The sequence below is a fragment of the Etheostoma spectabile genome, unplaced genomic scaffold (genome assembly GCF_008692095.1).
Source record: "Etheostoma spectabile isolate EspeVRDwgs_2016 unplaced genomic scaffold, UIUC_Espe_1.0 scaffold00000200, whole genome shotgun sequence".
In the NCBI taxonomy this organism is placed as follows: Eukaryota; Metazoa; Chordata; class Actinopteri; order Perciformes; family Percidae; genus Etheostoma; species Etheostoma spectabile.
The window spans coordinates 18,410-41,974 of record NW_022602568.1 but is presented as its reverse complement, the minus strand read 5'-3'; the positions used below and the strand labels follow the sequence as shown (position 1 = coordinate 41,974).

Genomic DNA, 23,565 nt, shown 5'->3' with positions numbered 1-23,565 from the left:
AGTATTTTAGATTTTTTACATTATCTGCAAGTGGAGCAATTTGGAATGGCAAACGTGTACATTGTCACCACAGTCTAACTCATTGTTATCCAAGATTGTGTGCCACGGGAGTATGGTCAGCATCCACTACGGCTTCTTTAAATAGAAAATTGGGACTTCTTGTTGCAGCTAGTGGGCCAGCGCTTTATTTAAGGAGCAGAAGTCTATTTGATGCTATACTTTCCCTTAGCCAGTCTCTAATTAGTGGGCTGGCTCATCGCTCAGCTGCGAGGGAACATCCCACATATCCCTTTTTTCTGGAAGGCTGAGACTCCTCTGCCTTGTAATGACAAGGCACACGTGAAGACAGTTAATGGAGAATCCAACCCGACCCTCAAAATAGCCTGAACTCCAAAACAACATCATGTATGAGGCTGTACAGCATGGGTATGTGCATATGAAGAAACACAGTGTGTCAATCTCAAGCTTCTTGGACAAAATAACGGAATTTCTCAAAATCATAACAAAAAAGTAACTGACTGCACATTTACGGTGAAAAAACGTCCATCAAAAACTTTCAAAACATCATGTAAATAAAAACAACACAAAATATGTGAATACTTTTCATTTAGAAACGTTTTGATTCCATCTTTGTTTTATTCTTTACACAGGAGGATTTAAACCGTTTTGCTAAAACTTTTTGACAGGGAGCCCAGTCTTGGAGAGTAGTCTGCCTGAGAAATAGAGACAGTATTGTGTTCATCGTCATTAACTACACAGGGAATGATACAGGCTATATAAAACAGGCTAAACTAGCTTTTCTAGCGTTCTTGACACAATGTACCGACATACTGTACCATGTCGGCAAAAATAATACTGTTTTTACATGTTGTCTTGTCCACTGTTAACGGTGATGTGTCTCTGTACACAGCTCACTAATGGCCACAGGGTGGCACTATCAACCATCGGTTATGTTGGCTGCTCAATATCCATCTTCTGTCTTGCCATCACTCTTGTCACTTTTGCAGTTCTGTCGTGAGTATCATCACTTTAACAACCTTTACTGCACATCTGTATTTAAAACATTTACCTTTTATGTTTTATATAAGTTGTATTACCGAAATGACCAAAGTGCTTGAACAAGTTAATGTGATGTTGTGCTGCTGCTTCTGCTTTACAGGTCAGTGAGTACCATTCGTAACCAACGCTACACATCCATGCCAACCTGTCCTTCGCCATCCTGGTGGCTGAGATCTTACTGCTCATCAGCGCTCGCTTCGACCCGGGCACGGTACATCCACAGTACTACACATAATGTTGTTGATGATGATTAATGTTAATATAGATAGATAGATTTTCATTGATCCAAACATGGGAAATTACAGTGATACAGCAGCAAAATATCAGACACACAACACACATACAGATTATACTAAATAGGGTAGAATACAAGGACAAATATTCAAAAATGAAGACAAAAATAAAAAGTGGAGAATGTGGAAACGTATATACAATTTGGGAACAAAAATGTACAACGACTTAAATAATATTTATAAAGATGTAAGTAAAACTTATGTCTGTACAAGTTGCAGTAAGTGCAGAATCTGAATCTTATCTAACACTCAGTGATGAAGTGTTAACAAATTGTGTGGTAGGAATGATTTTCTGTAGCGGTCGGTGCAACATTTAAGCTGTTGGAGCCTCTTAGAGAAAGTGCTCAGCTGTTGGACCAGTGTGGGGTGGAGAGGGTGGTCCGGGTTATCCATGATGGATAACAGTTTGTTCAGTGACCTCTGCAACCTAAGGTCACTTTGCAGCCGATAGCGGAGCCAGACGCCTGTCAGTTTGTTGAAGACAATAAAGAAACAAATGTGGTGATGATGATGATGAGTGATAAAATGAACGATGATTATTGTGGTGAGGGTAATGGGATTAGTGTCTCGCCATTTATTCTAATAAGATTATTAGAATAATAATGAGAGGTTGTGTAAGATGATGACCAAGATGATGTATGAAGTGTAATACAGTGTAAATTGTAAAATGTGGTTAAGTTAAAGACACACTAAATGATTAAAATTGAAAATGAAAGGTAATACATCTAAAATTAAAATAAATTCCTTTAAAGAATAAAAATACATACACAGAAAATAAGGAAGGGAATGATGGTAAAAGGCCTTGTCTCTTGTCTCTTGTCCCAGCTGCCTTGCAAAGTCATGGCTGTCCTGCTTCACTTCTTCTTTCTGAGTGCCTTTGCCTGGATGCTGGTGGAGGGCCTCCACCTCTACAGTATGGTGGTCAAGGTGTTTGGCTCTGAGGGCAGCAAGCACTTCTACTACTATGGCATTGGCTGGGGTAGGTCTGCTCAGCACTCTTTAATTACTAATGTTAGATGGAAAACACAGGTGATATATCTGCCATATTGGCTTCAGAATATAACAAAGACATCTGTTTTATTGTGTGTCAATTTCTTGTTTGTGTGTTTAAGAATACACTGTCATCCTAATGTATTGTTTGTGATTTCACCCATTGTTCTTGCCTCTACCTAATGCAAGGCCATTACCATAAATATTATTTGGACATTTTTAAATGACCTTATTGGTCAAACATTCCTTACGAAAAGAAAGCGACTCGGACCCTGTTGAATAAATTTGCTCGGAGTTGCATATTCCAGCATAACAATTGCCTCCTCTGATCTGAGTGAACTGGAGTTTGATGGACAGATAAAAGGAATCTGGGACATTCGTATACTGTCTGTGGCTGCTGGGGAATGCAGTCTCTCCTTCACATGCTGAACCCATTAGTTGAAAAACGATCCCTTTTTTATTACTTCCTTTCTTCAGTCCAGAGTGATTTTTCATTTTGTGTGGCCAGCTACGAATTATATGCTGTGACTTGTCTGACGGTTAGAAGTGTAGCTGTTATACATAAAAGTAAAATACTTGATTTATAATTAATTGCGGCTGCTATCAGCTTTGTTGAAAACTGTTGACATATTTTCCATTCATTTCCCCCTTCAAAGTAAAGGTTTCCTTGTAGTATAGCAGTATAGTTTTTTCCAGGGAACTTTAGTAATTATTTGCACAGGTGATACAATGGGTGGAGTTTACCATGTTGGACAATATAATGAGTGTCACAGGGTTGAAAGGGCTACAAGGCTGGTTGCTAAAATTAACTGAGGCATACTTCCAGATGACACTGTGAAGGTTGAAATACCATGTGAATTATGTTGTAATCACTATTCAGCCTTGATGTGTCATAATGTATGTCTTGGGAAAAGACTTTTAGGTCTATAAGTGGTTTGAGATTATTCCTAAATATTTCTTTTGGTTCCAGTCTTGTTGATCTAAGGGCCGTAACACACCATATAAAAATCGTCTGTCAGACAGTCTGGCAAGGTTGGTGACTCGAGTCTGTTTGGTGTGTTTCGTGCCGTTGTTCGTCCAGATTGGTCTGGAGGGCCGTCGGCCTTCATTTTGGCTGACCTGACATGCTCAGTTGGAAGGCAGGCACTGCCGGCAGGCAGAGTCAAATGACCAATCTGATTGGTGGACTGCAAACCTGGAATGAGGAGCGGGATGATCGTGACTAGAAAAATCTCTCAAAATCAGATAAAAATCTTTTAAACTGAACTTTGTCAATCCGAAATGAAGACAGATTCAGCAACTGCATGGCCTATTTCTCGCTTAAAATGCTTTCAGAAAAAGTAAAATATAGAGTAAGAGTAAAATATAGTAAAATATGATAATAATATAATAATAATAATAAGACATTTTATTTGTAATGCACTTTACATTTCAACAAATCTCAAAGTGCTACAGGCAAGATCATAAAAGCAAGGTAAAAAAACATCAGTGTAAAATATCTATAAATAGTGCGATGACATTTTTGTGCAAGGTTAAAACTCATAAGTTCTGCTAAAAAGAAATGTTTAAAAGTCTCAATAGTCTGTGTTGCCCTCAGATGGTCAGGGAGGGCATTCCAAGTCCGAGGAGCGGCAGAGCAGAATGCACGATCACCCATGGTGCTGAGCTCAGTTCTGGGGAGAAGGAGGCGGTTGGAGTTTTTTGAGAGGAGGGATCGTGTAGTAGTGAGAGGGATGAGTAGTTCTTTCAGGTGGGGGGGTGCATTTCCATAGATGCACTGGTGGGTGAGAATTGAGATCTTATATTCAATCCTAGCAGAAACCAGTTATGACATTGTATTCTCAACAAACCGCCATGACCATAGACAGTTGAAGAAATGTACCAACAGATCTGGTTGTTCTGGACAGAGACCAGTGAAGGATATTAGAAGCACTTTTCCGTTGAGTGCTGAGCGTTAATTCGCAGCCTCCAACTGAGCATACCGATGTAGATGTGACGTGAGCAACCTGTCTGAAAGTTTTAAGTCTTCTGGTAGCTGTGCCAAGATAAATCTCAATCATTCCAAATGTTGCAGAGTAGGAGAGCGTAGGTATATGTTAGGAGATAACATAGGCGCAGGCTGATTATTGCTAATTAACATGCTAGTTAACAGTAATTAAACCTAAACAGCTAATGTAAGTCAAAACTGTCTGCAAGTTTTTCCTGACAATACAGTGATTTGTCGACCATGCGACAGCAAGTTGTTTGGTGATGACACAATCGTTAGCCGATTTTTACAAAAATGTCTGCTATGGAGCCATAATGTGAGGTATAAGGAAATGGAGCCTTAAATACATAGTTGTGTCTCTTTTAAAATAAACAATGGACAACTTAAGTTTTTAAACGCTTCAGATGTAAAGTTATTCGTTGTCAAAGTGGCGCCAAAATGAATGGTAGTCAATGGAACGCAAATAGTAGGTGAGTGCTTGGTGGCATTAAAATGGCGCCATGGGAGCTAGGAATCGTGGACACTCACTTACCCCCTTGGCCATGACAGTCTGGCTTTGAATTTCCGGAGAAACCAGACCCACGTGACGCGTTCATCCAATCAGCTGTGGATTTTATTTTTGGGTGACAACACATGTTAGTGCCACCAGCTGTTATGGAGACGTATTACGTCTCATCGCTTTGGTGCGTTCCGAGTCACTTTTTTGACCAACTCAGGGAAACTGATCAGTCCAACTGACATTTCTGTCGGTTTTGTCTGGTTGGTGTGTCAGGAGTTTTAGAATGTGGCGTGTGTTAACGCTGTGATTAATCTAGCTGTAATCGCCTCGGGCCCAGGTCCACAGGGGCAGGTTAAGCGTGGGTCAATTTTGTTTTGTAGAAGTTTTCTGTGGAGCTTTTTACCAGAAGTAGTGCTATGGAGCAGGGTTTTGAGAGTGGGTGCCAATTTTGTTCATATTGTGATGGCACACATACACATGCACAAGCACACAGTGGTGACATTAAAATGTAGCAATGTGCTAACAAATGCCAGGGGGAGGAAGACAGCTAGCAAGCAAACATAGATGTAAACAATGCATTTTAAAAAGTTGGTTTTATAAGGAAAGAACCAACTGTACTTGATGCATATTCATAAATATATTTTGTTTGATGTACTGTAATAACCACAAACTAATTGATACAGCTAATGCTGTTTGAAGGGACTGTACTTGATTGGTACTTAAACACAGCAGGCTACAGGGTACATGCAAAATGCAAAGGAAGTTGAAGAAAAAGATGGTCAATGGGCCCCACATCACATTTCTGCCCCTAGGGCTCAATAGCATGTGAATCAAGTCATGGCTACTGTGTGACATGTTTAGTGAATGTGTAACGTGTGTGTGTTTCTTTGTTTTTCATCAGGCTCTCCATTGGTAATATGTGTGGTATCCATGACATCAGCTCTGAACAGTTATGGCGAGGTTGACAAGTAAGTATGACCTAGGGCTGGGCAATATATCAATATTATGTCGACATCAACATTTTGGATATCATGATATGACACAGGTGTCTTTTCCTGGTTTTAAAGGCTACGTTACAGTAAAGTGATGTCATTCTCTGAACTTACCAGACTTACTAAGCTGTTTAATTATTTGCTTTTACCCACTTAGTCATTGTATCCACATTATTGGTGATTATTTAGGATTTTGTGAAAGCACCAATAGTCTACCCTACAATGTCGCTGCATTATTGACTGATGCATTTGGTCAAAATTAATTAGATTTTTATTGCCTAGTTCTAGTATGGCCTGCACTTTGAAAAAATTAAATCCTATGATTATATGAAATTAATTTTATTCCCTCAAAGCTCGGGGTTATTGCCAAAGAATGTGGAAGAAATTGTAATCATCCAATGTGTTTAATGTCATACAGAAGTTTTAAGTTCAACAGTAACGATACATGTCATTCCAGATTTACATTCCAGCATTATAGCATTTTGTTCTTTTTTTACCCTTGCTCCTTGTCCTTGATTTCTCAGCTGTTGGCTGTCGCTGACGAATGGGGCCATCTGGGCATTTGTGGCACCGGCTCTTTTTGTCATTGTGGTGAGAAAACAATTAGCATTTGTAATTTTTTACAGTTCCCAATTTGCAACATAATTCAAACTACAGTTTCATCTCTATTCATTGTAGATGTATATTCTATTTGAGGAAGAAAGAAACAAAATAATCTCTCCTGTGCTCCTGTGTAAAATGTTTTTCACATCCTTTCTGATTTCCAGGTGAACATTGGCATTCTCATATCCGTGACCAGGATCATATCTCGAATCAGTGGAGAGAGCTACAAGGTTCATGGAGACGCCAACGCAGTCAGGTGAAATTATTATTTTCACGATCAGACCAGTTTTCTTATCAAAAGCTAATCATTTAAACATGTTGTCTCTTGCTTGTTTCTAGGCTGACTGTGAAGGCGGTGGCAGTGCTCCTGCCTATACTCGGCATTTCCTGGATCTTTGGCGTTCTTGCTGTCAACACACACTCTTTACCTTTCCTGTATATTTTTGCTGTATTCAACTCGTTACAAGTAAGTTCCTCACTAGGGGACTTTTTCTTTTCCAAAATGTTTGCAGCCATTTGTGAAAATTATGCTAAAGTTGACATTTTTTCCTTTTTCTTTAGGGGTTCTTTGTCTTCTTATTTCACTGTCTTCTCAACTCTGAGGTATGGTGCTAAACATATTGGATTTGTGTTTTTATGTTTTGATTTGTCACGTCTTGTGATAGAAAATTGTACACATGCTAAACCATCAATTTATCTTAAGTATTCTAATTAGCAAGGAAGGGACGATGTTCTCTGCTGCAGCCCCAATTTGTGATTTAGGGTGATAAGAGGTATTCTGCCTGACATTTGTCCCCATTTTCTGGTATGGCTGTGCATCTTTCTGTAGGTCAGAGCTGCTTTCAAACACAAAACCAAGGTGTGGTCTCTTACCAGCAGTTCCATCCGAAACATCAATGTGAAGCCTTTCAACTCTGACATTGTAAGTGCTGCTGGTGTTAACAAAAATGAGCTGCTCAACTGTTAACTGCCTGAGTCTAACATTTTACTTCCCATCCTCTAGATGAATGGAAACAAGGAGGGCGTGACTCCCACGAAGATGAACACATGGGAAAAAAGCACCAACTCGGCTAATCGTATTGACCTCTCCGCTGTGTAGAACCATTTCTGTCCGTGACAGGAGAGTAGTCTGAAGCTCACTAGTGTAGAATGACAAACACTGGCTAGAGTTTTCTCCCACTATGTTATGTAATGAATCAGACACTCATCTGCTCAAGTGAAAGTGAGACCAAGGGAGGTGTTTTGTAGCTGAATAGTAGCTTCTCCTTTAAAGACAAACAGACTCCAAGGACTGTGCCTTTTTATTTTCTCATAAAAACATACTGTGTTCCCAAAAACAAGAACAGGGATTTCTGAGGATGTCATTGTGAGTCTTGGCGTACAGGAGTGTAGTTTAGGGTCCAGCATCAATGCTCTGTGTGGTGGAGCTTCTAGATTCCATCTGACATCTGTATATTGCAGTTGATTTAGTAATTAGCAAGAGTTTATTTAACTGATGCTTATTTGCTTTCTTGCTGAAAGTTAGATGAAAAGACTGATACCACTTTCATGTCTGTTCAGTCAATTGGAAGCCACCGCCAGCAGCTGGTTAAAAAGAAATACCAAGGAAAGCTGTTTATTTTCCTTAAATATAGTGTTAGATTTAAGCCTTAAAGCTATAGTGCGTAGTATCTGCCTCCCCTATGAGGAATTCTAAGTAATGACAACAAAACTGTTGGCATGGTACAAGCCTACTGTGACCGTGCCATCACAAAGGACAAATTTGCTTATTTTTCCTGAATTAACTTCTCCAAGATTCACCTGAGTCCTACAGCTTTAATCCAATGTTGGGGACACAACAACTGCATGATAACAATGGCTGAAGCAGCAGTGAATTCAACCCTATGTAAATCTGATATAATGTATTTATTTATTTTGTGATTCTGAATTCTCTATCATGTCTTCTGCAAAGTGTCACAGCTCAACAATTGGTATGTTCTCATGTTGAATTCTGTGTCTATTTGTATGTTTTCCCTTTCAAAATGAACTGGTATATTTGCAGTACCTCACATCTTAGTAAGCTGCAGTATGTTATGCTTTTTGAGGAATCGTGATTAATGGCTGTGTTTTGGACACAATTCTGTGAAGTTTATGTTTTAGCTATTTCTGTTGCAATTTTCTTTCCAATTTTCTTAAATTTTTTTGTACAATGAAATATGTTCTACAACAGAGGGACTTTACAAGGTTGTTGCTTTTATTTCTTAAAATACTGTGAGAATAGAAGGAGATGACATCACTTATAATGTCATTGATCTTACACTGTACCAACATTAGGCTTCCTTTACTCTAAGTCAGTCACTCTGCACTCACTTTTCATGTCAAATCTAAATTTAGATATTTCAATATGCTTGTATGGCCTTTAATGATTGTTGTCTTATGGTACTATGGTTTGTGCTTCCAATTATCTTTATTATAAAATCGTTTCTGACAATAAATCTGCGTAATTGTTCTGTCTTTATTACATGATGTTCACATTTGTATTTTTTAACACTTTACTGTTTGGTCTATACACAAACACACAGAATACAATGCTTTGAAAATAAAGCAACAAAAGGAACAAGAGACTGTGTGTGAGTTTGTGTCTGTGTGTGCGTGGTGTGCTGTGCGTGCCTGCTTGTAACTGTGATTTACATGATTATTAATCAGTTTTTGGTAAGGATGGCTTTGAAGAATACCCAAACCTAAAAGTTGCTGTCAATGTGACTTATATGGAGCCATCCTACATTATGCAAACAACCAGATGAGAGAAGTGTTAAAGGAAAGGTTCACAATTTCCCATGTCTCCACTGAACCTCAAGAAAACAGTCCAGACAAACACAAAGGACATGTAGTAAAAATACTAACTTTCCACTTGATTTGGTTAACTCGGACTGCTGAAGCAACCCTCATCCTAGCTTCAGATAAATGTTGGACTATATTTACACATAACACCTAGTGGATTTAGGTGGTGGAATAGAGATGGTGAACATGTTTTTTATTGTATGTGGAATATGTTTTTTTTTTTTTAATATTTTGGTAATCTTTGTTTGAGCGTTATCATTTTTGACTGTTCGAAAAACTGTAGCATACGTACCAGCGCATAAAAAAAATCGCTGTGCTGCTTGATACCTAAAATAAAAACTTCAGCAACCACGACAGTATCTAATTTGTAAAATGGCTGCTTCTTGATACAGGGGTTTAAACATGAAGCCTAGCTAAATGAAGTTATTGAATTCCGAGTTGTCCGTGAAGGCGTCAGCATCAAACCTCTGCCTGTCTGTTTGCGCATGCTCGCCGTGAGATATGAATAACTCGGGCAACGCATGGGTAGAAAGGTGAGCAAGACAACAATATCTGCGCTCAGTGTCTAAAAACAAACAGCGTTCACAACACTAACGTGCGCTTTTAACTTCTACCGGTTCTAGAAAAGTAACAGGGACTAATTTGAATCGTTAAAAGTCACAGCCGGTTGCTAATATTTTGTAACACAGTTGTTGTTTTTAACTTGTTGTGTTGACAGAAACTTCTTCATGTTGTCATCGATGTTTTCTTCGAGTATGAAGCTTGTCACGTGTGTTGATAGTATTTTCCATCAATGATATGGGATTTACCGGCACGAGGGAAGAGTCGTGGGACTGTACGTCTTTTTCAGTTGGAGAATCAACCTCTTGATACTTGAACGCATTTATTTTATATTATTCATGGAGTCTGTTGGGAAGTTTGAGTTCAACAGGAAAGACCTGATTGGTCACGGCGCCTTTGCAGTTGTGTTCAAAGGCAGACATAAAGAGGTAAGTTTTTCATCTGAGACCGATTTGTCTTGTCTTTGTCTTGATAAATGTTAGTCCTGTGTATTTATATCCTGCTTTTATTTTACTTTTCAAGAAACGTGACTGGGTAGTTGCTGTAAAATGTATCAACAAGAAAAACTTGGCCAAATCTCAGTCTCTTCTTGGTAAAGAAATCAAAATATTGAAGGTACTAAAGTTGACTTTTTAGGTTGGCACCCACATCCTGTGTCAGTCTCTCTGTGTACCTTTTTAACTCATATTTCTCCCTCACCTCCTCTAGGAACTCAAACATGAAAACATTGTCAGACTACTTGACTATCAGGTAAATATGGCTTGTCTTCTCTTTTCCCTGCTCACCTGTCACACACATCATCACAGATATATGCTGAGTAACCACACAGCAATGCACAGGTGCAGTACTGGCGACTTTGCTGCCACATGTTGCATATGTTGACATGTTGCCTCGACATTGAGCGTCACCAGTCCACGTGATACAGACTTGGTTATCGGATGTTGTAGTTTTTCATGGTTCTACTAGTAACCTCAGTGACCTGAACTGGATCTGTAGTTAATATTAAATGAAAGTGTTCTTTATTCAAAGACATTATTCTAAAAGACTGAAACCTGGGTGGATGAGCAATTTCTTAGCATGATATTGATATTGTTTAACTAAATGCCATAGACTAAATGAATGTCTGAGGAATGAAAGAGGACCCACACAGCACATGCAATTAACTATTTGCTTAGATGTGAGTTTGCCTGAGTGTGTGTGTGCTTTCCTCCTCTCACTTTACTGACACCTGGCATACACCAGACTAGGGTTAGCTGATCTCTCACTATTCATGACAGATGGCAGGGTGCAGCCGGACAATGGCTTATGAAACACAGAGTCTGAGTAGAGTCTCACAGCAGACAGGCACCAGCATGTAAGGCTAACGACTTTAGATGATACATTTGAAGTCAGAGCCTTTTGTGGACCGCAATGTGTTACCTGGCATCGGCACAACCTGCTCCCTCTATTATCTGGTAAACTGATACTTACTGCATAGTAATAGACAGTGTGTTATTATTACAAAAGTACACATGGTCAACAATTCTTAGGTTTCTTTAGTACACAGACTCTACTAGCTATAACTTTATATAAAAGACACCCTAAACTTGTCACTCTTTTGCCCCAGCACATGTCACCTCAAAATTCTGTGACTTTTTCAATGGCAATGAAAGCAGAGTGCCTAATATGGGATGGGTCCTAAGTCATTTGGGGGGCGGCTGGATAGGGGCCATGATGGGGTACAGTTTCAGACCCTGAGTTAACTGTTGTCACTGGGCCCAGAATTTCTTGAAGCGCAGCTGATTACAGGCCAAAAAAGTGTTAACCTAGTCTAAGAAATGAATTGATGGATTAATTATTCCCCATCTCTCTACGTGTTTTTCACACTAAGTTTATTCCAGTTACTGTACTTTTTGAAAATAATAATAAGCATCTATCTGGTTTTCTCAACAGGAAATGGGAGGATGTGTGTATCTCGTCATGGAGGTGAGTTGTGTGAGAAATATAATGGCCACCTCTGTGGAAATGAAAATGAAAAATCACATTCACTAACAGGGCAACATTATCAAAGCTTCTATTAAGATTCGTCTGTCTCAACTTTTCAGTACTGCAATGGAGGCGACCTGGCAGAGTACCTTCACTGTAAGTTTGCTACATCCTGTAGCGCTTAATATAGCTCAGGTCTCACTACTGTAAAGTTTTCTGTATCACCAGTGGTCAAAGCAAACAAGAGGACGTTCACACTCCTCAGTGTTGAATTAGAGGATCACACTTAGAGTTTGTTATCTGTAAACATGTTTGGAGCAGCTTACTGTTGCACTGGCAGGTCAGTTTGGCTTTTAAGAGGCTTGGCTAAGCTTTTTCAGTGTTTTGAAGAAATAATAGGATTTTGAGGAGGCAGAGCAGAACAACCATAGAATAAGGTTACAACAGGTCAGTGGATAAATGATTCCTAATTCTCCCAAGTGCTTAACATAGATTAAATTAAACCCCTAAAGTTATCCCCCCCAAGGCTTTTCCGAATAAATGATGTAGAAACCAGTACAAATGAGGGGCCAAAATAACTCCCGGCTTTTATTTTCAGTTTTGTGATTTTTTTTATTTTTTTTTGTGAAGTTTGAATTCTCAGAATGATTAAAAAAAAAAAAAAAATCTCCTCATTTCTCATAGGCTATGCACCAAAAATGTCCCCTGCCTCAAGTTTCAAAACCTGCTCCAAATATAATGACACAGCTGAGGGGATGGGGTTGATTTTTTCTCAGGCTGAATGTACCTCGCTGGTGTCTGTTCAAATACTAATATGGATCATTAGTCTAATTCTGTCACCTTGCCAGCATCTCCTATTTTGTAGACTTGTTCATTCAGTGTCCCTGCCAAGGAGACATATCCAGCTATTTGCAGCACACACTCAGTCACTCTTGGCAAGGTTCACAGAGCACCCACATGACCCCACCCATCTGCCACTCACTTATCCCCTGGGCTCCGATGGAAAAACACTGCAGCTAGAAATACTGAATATACTGGGAAGGGGGCTGTGTGGGGGTGCTAGCATGTCTGACGGCCTTGACATTAATATCCAAATGAAGCCCCCTCGTAAACAAAATTCTCTTCCACGAAGTTTGAGAGCAGTGACGCTTATGTGATGAGAGTAGATCATCTTCCCCTTATATTATATGGGAGTTTCTGGTGAGAGTGTAGAAACAAACAAGTACCTCACATTTTAAGTAAGATCAAGGACTGCAACTAACAATTATTTTCATTATATTCATTTCTTGATTATTTTCCTAATTAGTCATTTCCATCACAATTTCCCAAACCAAGGCTGAAACAGTCCAAAAATCCAAAAATATGTTGTTCAATGTATAGAATACTAGAAAAAGCCTAAAATATACACATTTGAGATGCTATACCGGCAGTAAACGTTTGTGCCTATGGCACTTGGGCGGGGCCAACATGCTGGGATTAAATGCAGACAGTGTGTGTCTACATACCATGCAATATGATAAACCTTCTGTGTACTGTCATGCTAACTTCCTCCTAGATCATCTTGTGAATTTCATCCCTCTGACCCGCAGCTAAGGGCACATTAAGTGAGGACACCATCCGAGTATTCCTGCAGCAGATCGGTCAGGCCATGAAGGTCCTGCAGAGCAAAGGCATCCTCCACAGAGACCTCAAACCCCAGAACATTTTGCTCTGCCACCCAGAGGGGCGCAGGTCCAGCCCCTCAATACATGCCTTAAGATAGGTAATGACTTCCTTTGAGAGTATTATGCTGCTTTCCGACCAAAAAAAGCGATCCGGCGATTCTCCGCAGGGTTGTGCGATGGTGGGAAGGTCCCTGAAACGGCCCATTTGTGTCTTGTTGGGTTCTTTAGACCCCCCCAATGTCGTAGACTATATTCATATTTATTTTAGACTATACTACTTTTTTCCGTCCCGTTTATAGATCTCAAGTTTCCGACCACACTTGATGGCAGCTTCATTTTACGGAGAGAAAAGAAAAAGAAAAGAGATGAGCAATACCTATCTGTGCTCGTTGTTTATTATTGTTTCACAACTCCTGGCCAGTTCAGTGCTTGTGTGTTTTGTTTTCTAAAACCTTCTTGTGGCAGCGAAGGCATTGATGTTTCCTGTTTACTTTAGGGGACTCTCACACCGCCTCAAAAACTGACTGCCAACGTAGGGCTCGTTTCTCCAAAATTTGAGTCGGTGTCAAATTTTTGCAGCCGGGCCGCTGTGTTTTTCCCGTCTTGCGCTACCACCGTTCAAAATCAATGGAAAGACCTGTGCTTTTGCCGCACCGTCTGAGGGCCAACGGAGGCTGTGTGAATGCAGACTTAGAAGAAGTAAATGTACTGTGTAATGTGTTTGTGAAAATGCGTTAATTGATGGCGATGTTAGTTAATTGTTACTGCACACACACATACACACCAAAGTGTATGACCCTCACCTTATTTCTCTCCTTCCAGCTGACTTTGGGTTTGCACGTCATCTCCAGACAAACACTATGGCGGCCACGCTGTGTGGCTCTCCTATGTACATGGTGAGTATTAAGATCTCTTACTTTTATGCTGTATGTACTGTGTGCTGTGTCCCTAAGCTGTAAACTGTGTTTGTCCGGTCACGGCTCCTGAGGTCATCATGTCCCAAACTATGATGCCAAGGCTGATCTGTGGAGCATAGGTACTATTGTCTACCAGTGTCTGACTGGAAAGGCACCATTTTACGTAAGTTGCACTTAAAAGCGTTGCACACATACATGCAGATAAAAAAAACTGTAACATCACTCTTTTCAGGTGTAAGGTAAATGAAGAAATCATTGTCAAACACGAAATGAACACGATGCATCCCTTTTACAACACAGAGAAACAGGATCCACATTGCAACATTAAAAACCACCTGCCTGCTAGGTGACACTCTCCTGATCTCCATGTTAGTAGTTGGAAAATACTGGAACAGCTTGACTACTTGTAGGAAAGCATCTTGTTTATAGATGGGTGTGGGTGCGTGGAGGAAATGGATGGGTGCCATTTCTCCCGACCCAAAGCAAATATTGCTTCACAGCCCTGGGTAGTACTTTCTCCTGTTGACGTGGCTGCTCAGATGACACTGTTGAACTGTTATTTGCATAATGCAAGCTCAGTTGGGAAATATGAATAGACACATGCAAATGTTTTGTCTCGTTTTTGGTACCTTCTTTGTCTTAAGTCCATTTCTATCCTCATATGCGATCAGTGAAGAAGAAGAAACATTCTTTTTCATTGTTTGACCTGTTTTTACCTATTGAGGTTATTTATGTTTATGTTCAGTGAATGCATTTTCTCTGAGAATGAGAGCAAAGATTGACTTCTATTTCTGTCGGGCAGGTCTGTTAGTTTAGATAAATCCTAAGGTCAGTGTGGGAGCTGCTCTGCTGCTGTTTACTTTGCTGGCATCTCTAAGCATTCTACTTTGCCTTGATGGGATCACCCATACATTATTTATATTAGGATTATATGCTCTGTGGTATAACTGTTTTTTTTTAAACATTTGTGTTAATGTAGTCAAATAAATAGCTTCCACTATACACTATAATTTATATAAATGCATGTTGTAAGGATGCCGGTGCCTTAATTCGCATATGCTTATGGTGTGTGCGCATGTGAGCAGTCATTCAAGTGTAACTCTGTGTGTGGTTGTGTGTTGTGTTTGTGGTGTGTAGGCCAGCACCCCGCAAGAGCTCCGTTTGTTTTATGAAAGCAACAGGACCCTCCTACCCAGGTTAGTGGATGACCCCATGTCAACACACTTCTATACTACACACACAGGAAGATGATAGACGGGTGTAAACGGGCTTTACAGGAAGAGCTGTCCTCTCTGCACTCACTTTGCTGATGGGTGACCTGTATGTATGTGAATGATGTTTGGAGTGCACACGGACAGTTTCCAAACCACTTGCAAACGCATACACAGGCATATGTACACACATATGGGTAATTAGCACTCAATAAAGCCCATAGCACCACTAAAAATAGTCTATATGTGCAAGAAACGTGTACAGTCTCCTGATGGCTGATCATCGAGAACTTTCCCCATAAGCCACTCTCACACAGTTCATATTTGAAAATCTATGATAATCTGCGATACTAAATCGAGTTGTCCTGCCCATGATATATGTCTCTACACGAGGTGCTGTCCATGCACAACGTGAGTTGATATAGTTTGACAAATGCCCTTACAATCAGTTCTCCTGGCTATTTAAAGTCATTTTGAACACTGGATCACTCATGCTCAGAACTGGACCTGGAAAGGGTTCAAAGGGATTTATGATTGTTCTCCACTGTTTTTATGATGTACTTTGCCAGCCTGTGTTGGTTTCGTAGCCATGCTTGTCTTTTGCAGTGAGAAAGCCACTTTATAAGACGCAGTGTGAGGAGGCATGTTTGTTATTTCTTGTCATTCTATATATAACCTGCTTCAAGCTGCAGCTAGTGACTGCACAGTACATTTTCACATGTCTACATAGCACCACCACACACACACACGCACACACACACCCACAACACACACACACACACACACACACACACCACACACACACACACACACCACACACACACACACACACACACACTGTCTGTGTCATGATAGCCTCAGAGTTTATGCACTGAAGCCGCAAAATAGATTAAAAATCACTTCATTTTCTCTGATCTGATGAAACACAAGTGACCTAAATATTATTTATTTTAGGACCACATATATCATGCAAAACCAGTGAACACACTGAAGTAAAAAACATGAATATAGTAATAAATAAATATGAAATCAACATGTAAGCTACACATACTGTGTATAAAACAGCATGTTAGAAATTAACTCACTTAATGGTTTTCCCTCTTTCTCAGCATCCCAAAGGAGACTTCTAGCAACCTAAGAACCTGCTGTTGGGGCTGCTGCAGAGAAATTACAAAGAACGGATTGGCTTTGGTATGCCTCTGCCTTTTAACATTCAGAACTGCTTTTCATAATTACATTTTAAAAACACCTCTCTTACATATAAATATTTACATTTGCAGATGAGTTTTTCACCATCCTTTCTGGAGACGAAGTCATCCACAAAGAAATGTAAGGACTGTATCTTATTTGTTGCTGTACACTCAGAATAAATAAAAGGAGCTGTACCCGGGGTTTTACTGCAAGCACATTTATGTTTGCTTTATGTATGTTTTCTTGACAGGCTCTCCAGCTACCGTGGTCCCCTTCCCAGTTCAGGCTCGGGTCAGTTCCTCTAGCAGCTCCTCCACATCCCATCTGGCCTCTCCTCAAGTGTGTTCACCTCTTATAGTGGTTTTATAAAACAAAATCACTTGGTCAATGATGTGAAGTGTCCTTTTAAATAAAAACAGTAAGCTCATAGTGTATTAGGTTTTTGTAATCTACCATAGTTATGATATTAAACAGTTCTTTATTTTACACTCTCTTAGCATTCCGATGGAGAAATGCCGAGCTCCGCCCAAAGCGCAGTATTTCCCTACACTGGACACCCCCGGCTTCCTGCTGAAAGATGTAGCCAATGAAGACAGTAGGAATACCTCACTTACACAGAGGACTATGTCATGGTGCCTGCCCAGTTTCTAAGTAAGACATGTAAACCTTACTCTATAGATATTTGTAATTCTTTTTTATTGTTGATTGTTTGTTTATCAGCAAAAAGAGTCTGACTATTTTATTTAATGGCTTTGTAGGCGAGTGCACATGTGATGTCGAAGTTGGGTCACCCATTGAGAGTTGCCTCATATACAGTGGGTGAGTTGTCACTCAGACGGGTACACAATATCTTTGTCAGTTCATCAGGACCATAATGTCTAAGAATATGATGATGAATGTGATGTTTTTTATATGTACAAAAAAGATTTTGTAAAACAGATTTGTTTATAGATATTTCTAAATTAATGTTATTAAATATTTTTCAATGTGCAGACAAAGTTAACAAATCTAATTTTTAAGGAGCTCACTAGTGGCTGAAAGAGGACTCAGAAATGCAGGAAAGACCCTCCACCCTCGCCCCTTCTACACTCTCCTTCCAAGCCTGTTAGGTAAGAGAACGGCAGGCAGGTTCAGATTTTGGTTGGTAAAAGATAAAGTGTTCTAAAGCTTAAACCTAACATATTTGTATTCATTTTATGTCCAATATGACAAATTATGGGTTGAGAACGTGCTTTTACGTTTTTGTGAATTCCACTGTTATTTTTAATGATTTAAAAAAATGACATTCCTTTGTGTCCAATTCCTTTCCTCTTCATCTATGCAGCAAGCCTGTTGAAATCGTTCGTAAATGCAGCCCCTCAGCACCCATTCCTGTCCCAACTCAAATCCAAAACTACCAGCGTATTGAACAGAACCTGCAACCTGTCGGCATGCAAGGCTCCACCAGGCATGTGCCTATCTCTGCCCCCACCCCACCTCAGTGTCTTAATATTACCCATTCTTTCTGTCTTTTCTAACTATCTCTCATGTCATTCAGGGTCACACTCTGCTGTGCTAGCAGCACCTCCCCACAATGTGGAGGCTGTAGAGCTCCAAGTCCAGGTTTTGTCCTCAACTCCCCAGGGGTTGGAGGAGCCCGACCCTGCAGTCCTCCCACTAGGTAGTCTCCTCAATCAGCTTCTGTTTCACCTATTTAGGGAGTGTTTGTTAAGCATAGCTCTTCTACGGCAACTCTCTAGGTCACACTCCTACAGCTTAAAACTCCGATGGAAATTTGTCAGGCAATGTCACTTGTTGTTGGCCACCAGAGCCATTTGGGTGTTAACAGAAATGACACCATCTGAAACATGTCATGTACGATACATTGCATGAGTTGTTTTGTGGTGATGTGTTGCGATTTTCTCTTACCAATATTCCCCTCGGCCTGACTCACATCAATGGTTTAATCTTTATAATACTCTGCACTCTAGTGGGAATTACCCAAAGACTCAGAGCAGATTCTCCCGCTCAGCACAAGAACTGGACGGCTTGCTGGCTCTCCTGACATGCAGGACACCTCCAGTCCAAGGTCGGCATCTAAAAACATCTATATTAATACACACTATCATGCGCATTTCTTTCACAATGCACACAACATATTAGCTGGTGCAATTTGGTTTTGCCTCTCTTCATAACAGCAAAAGTAACTATTGCATTACACTTTCACACAGCTTACACAGCAGAATCAAATTGATCGCCTAATTATACGGTATACGTGCTAGTACATAAAATATGTTTTCAAAACTGTTATTTGCTTTTAAACAGGGGGTTAATTCAAGAATGCCAAACCGAAGGAGGACAGTCCTAGACCTGCAATCCCTTGACCCATGTCCTGCTTCCCAGACCCACCTCAGCAGGAAATCAGCCAATGACAGTGGGCCTTTTAAAAGGTCTGACCGATTTATTGTTAATATATTATGAATATATATATATATATATATATATATATATATATATATATATATATATATAATGTTATATGATAATATAATCTACAAAATCCTTAGATAGTGGAATTAAATGTGAATGTGTATGTGTCTGCCTCACTAATCCACATCTACTAAAGACTTAATTCATATAAAAATGTGGCATGTGGCACCTACAGATGTCACACGGTATAAAAGATACTGTGCACTGTCTGATAAATTATTTAATGCTCTCGATGGTGTCTGTGGCTGTATAAAATGTCCAGATCACTGAGTGCAGGCAAGCTGTCTGACATGCTACTGAAGGCGGCCTTTGGAGCTCACCTTTTTGAAGAGGGAAGCAACGAGAGCCTCAACTGTGAGAAAATCATGGATATGGCAGGTACTGTTGGAACAAATAGGACCAATTTTCTACTGATGCTGTTGTCTTCGTTCACCAGTATTTAAGACTTTTGTTTTTGTAGTTTAGAAAAGATGGGTATATATTTTACAGCCAATTTTGAATTACCCTCATGCAAAGGGAATGCTTTATGTGATAGTGAAATCAATACCTATTGTGAAATAACCACACACATAATAACAGGAAAGGTCAAGTGTTATGTTTGCAACATGTAGAAGTACAAAGTGCATATTTTGAAGCATCTACTGCTATGACCATGACCATGTCATTTACTGGGCTACACACTTCTCAAGGACATCTTAGACATTTGACCTGAACTCTAGTTCTCTCCTACAGCTCCACCTACTGGTTGTCATAAAGGCTTTCAATACTCCGACAGCCCACCTCCTACGATTTTCACTATGGTTTCTCTGTCCAGAGGAAACACCTCCTGATACCACAAGGATGTTTTCAGGTAGATGTTCTAATGTGAATATTAACTTACTGTCTATATATTGCAGTTTTTTAGCATGTGTTGTAGAAGGTTTGTGAGAAGTCCCTAAATTAAGTAAATTTCTGATAGCCTCCAATGAGGCTGTATTCTTTTGTCTTATGAACTTCTTTCACCAGTTTAGAGTTAATTTACACCACATGTGCAAATTAAGTAAGGTGTAGTTATTCAATTAACATAATCTAAAGCAAAACACAAGCACTAAGAGCCCTTGTTAACCAGGTCAAATTTGAGGTAAACGGGCGCTCACTTGGTGGAGCGTGCGTCCATATGTAGAGCAGGGTGGCTAAAATAACACACTGTGATTGTTTACATTCAAGCTTTGAAATCAAAATAATAATAAAACAACACATAAAAAAGAGCCACCTTGTTATAGTCCACCTAAAACACGTTAGTTACTCCCACATCAGTTACATCAGTTACTCCCATGCTCTCTTCATTACCCGTATTTCCTCTGTTCAGGGTTCAGCTGTATTTGTTGTTGTCTGAAATGCAGGCTCCCCCAGCTACATTAACTCAGCCTGGTTACTGAACAGTCGCCTTCTCCGGGAAGGAAGCCGTAGAAACAGTGAGACTGAAGCCATGGACGCGACTCCACACAGCAGTCTGGTCTTTCACCCTCCAGATCTCCCAGAAGATACACTGATGGAGGTACAGACGAGTACTATGAGACGATTCTGTGAGGTGAACCCTCCAGGTTGTTTTGAAGTTACAGTATTAATGTACATTTGAAGATGCAAATTTAGATTTCACATCAACAGTTTCAGCATTCACAGTATGTGTTCCTTTCACAGCAGGCTCATACAGATGCTCTGAGTGACCTGCGATTCACTTTGGCTTTTGTCCTGTGTGTCATGGAATTGGCTTCTTCCAAGGACTCTGCACTGGATTCCATCAGCAGTCCTGATGTTTCTTTTCTAGAGCAGAGCTTGGTAACGGATCAAATAAGCCTCCTGAGTAAAGAATGGAGGTGAGAGTTTTTGTACATTTTCTTCATGTATATATGTTTATAAACAATAGGTCCCTTCTTTCACAAATGTGCTTGGGAATGACTGCTGTTTCTTATGTGCATATTCCAGCTATGCAGAGCAGTTAGTGTTGTACATGAAAGCTGAAGAGTTTCTGTCATCAGCACTTCACAATGCTAAAGAGACTATCAAACAAGGCCAAACTTCTCCCCTCTGCTACAGTCAAACAAGGTGAGACCAGTGACCTCTGGTTCTGAGTACTAAGCACTCTGCTTTTGTAGACTCGAAAGGTGCCTGTTAAATGTTTGTAGTTTGTAGTCCTTCAGGAAGAACAAGAGCTTTTGGGTGTTACAGTCAGTGATGTTACTCTAATCTGACCACTTTTTTCAGTAACAAGTAATCTAACATGTTACTATTTCCAAACCAGTAATCAGATTAAAGTTACTTATCCAAGTCACAATGTGTTACTACTGCATTTTTGCCATTTTCCTTAGTAAAAAAATATATTTTTGCTGTATTCTTGCGTCTCGGGTAGTGAAGTCACGCATGCAACTAGTCATGTTTTCAGCGTGAGGACAGTTCACGTGTACCACGCAGCGACTCAAATGTAAACATTAAACGGGGGGAGGGGAGAGGGTGCGGGTTTCTAGCTGGAAATACACTATTTTGAGTTTGTGTCAGCTAAAGATGGCAATATTAAGGTCCGTTGTACACTCTGTGCTGGTGGTAACAAAGTGCTATCTAGCTACAAAAACACTACGTCAAATTTGTAAAAACATTTGGAGTCGCAGCACTTTGCAGTCAAACATACAAAGCAAGTCCAGGTGGTGCGAAGCAGGGAGCAGGAGGTCCCCCACCACCCAAACAACAAAAGCTGAACTTTGGTGCAAAACCAGTAAGTGGGGGAGAGTTTAAGAAGTTGGTCGGGCAGTATGTTGTAGAGGAAATGCTGCCCTTAAACACTGTTGACTCGCTCTCTTTCGTGCCATAATAAACAAGATCCCCACTACTATCAATGTCGAGCTGACTCACAGTAAACCGGTTGTCCTTTTTAAGTTTTTTTAGACTGTTAGACTGTTGCCACAGTTGACTGTGGCAACACTGGTCTAAAAAATTGAAAGCACTAAAATTGTGAAGAGACCAGTGATCCATCTAGGTAGTCTAACTGAGTGAGAATTGACATTCCATGTTAAAGAGTGATGACAAGGGTCAGTTTATCTCTGAATAATGAAATGTATTTGCATACTGTATTTCCTTTGTGCAGTGCTCAGGAAGCTGAATGAATTGTACAAGAGCTGTGTGATGTACTGTCGCACCCTCAACCATCGCCTGCAGACCTTCTTGCTTGACAAACAGAAGCTTATGGACCGCTTCAATGGACTTACAGCAGAGAAGCTCATTTACAGCCACACTGTGCACATGGTGAGCTCACCTCACAGCAGGGGATGTTGATATTCACTTAAAATCAGGTTCCTTCCAGCATATATCCAGTATGCAACTTTATCTTAGCCCTAATGTGTGTGTGTGTTCTTACTGCATTCAGGTACAGTGTGCTGCTCTAGATGAGATGTTCCACTATGGCACCGCATCAGTCCAGCGCTACCACAAAGCCCTTTTGCTGATGGAGGGTCTGTCCCGGATCATCACAGAGCAGAAGGACATTGACAGCATTGATAAATGTATGTGGCAGCACAGTGACACACAAACAACAATATAGTAGTTTAATATGCTAGAATCAGACCACATATGGATTCCTCATGTAAGTTTGCCTAGGTTTTGACAAGACTGTATTCTAATCTTATTTTTTAATCTCTCTGTTCTCAGGTAAGCAGTGTATTGAGCGACGCCTTTCTGCTCTGCAGAGTTAAAAGTAGCAATGAGCTCTACAAATGCATTATCTTGCCTCATCCATCTGCCCTCAATGTAGATGGATCCTCCTAGACTGTCAGTACACAAGCACTTTGATCTGTCTTAAAGGAAATGACCACTGGAGCATTTGCTCTTATCCCACACGCCACACGTACATAAATGCACAGAAATGTCTGGAAGTCCTGTTTTGGACAAGTTCTTTAAGATGTTGAAATGTCATGATTGTTTGAATACTTGGATCAGGTAAATTGTTCAAGTATTTGTTTTGTTTTTGTTACAGACTGTATATAATGGTGCTTGTTTGTGTTTTGCACATAGAATAATCAGATTAAATAATTTATTTTAAAAATGTTGTACTTGAAACAATGATTATTTAGTTGTTCTTATACTCTGTATTTAAAGCTTTGGTGTATGTGTACTGTAAAAGCCTGGATATTTTGAATGAGATGACCAAATGTGTAGCAGTAATAGGAAATGTGCCTGCTTTTTTCTATTTTTCATCACAGCAGAGTAGTGGATGTGAAGATAATGAAAGTATGTTTGACCTTATACATATAAGTCATATAGATTTACATCATAGACTGCATTGCAATAATAATGTTGACACTTGAATGGGATTTT

At 39.9% G+C, this 23,565-nt stretch overlaps 1 protein-coding gene and 1 pseudogene across 1 annotated transcript; both read left to right on the top strand.

Moving 5' to 3' along the window:
* The first annotated feature begins 787 nt into the window (after positions 1-787).
* LOC116674415 (adhesion G-protein coupled receptor D1-like) lies at positions 788-8,899 on the top strand. Its single transcript, XM_032506894.1, is given in 11 exon segments — positions 788-1,014; positions 1,160-1,185; positions 1,188-1,270; positions 2,178-2,331; positions 5,730-5,796; positions 6,345-6,411; positions 6,588-6,679; positions 6,763-6,889; positions 6,985-7,026; positions 7,253-7,345; positions 7,427-8,899. Coding segments are annotated over 11 exon segments (996 nt in total). The 5' UTR covers positions 788-865; the 3' UTR covers positions 7,523-8,899.
* Positions 8,900-9,784: 885 nt separating this feature from the next.
* On the top strand, positions 9,785-23,114 carry LOC116674414 (serine/threonine-protein kinase ULK1-like; annotated as a pseudogene).
* Positions 23,115-23,565: the final 451 nt, after the last annotated feature.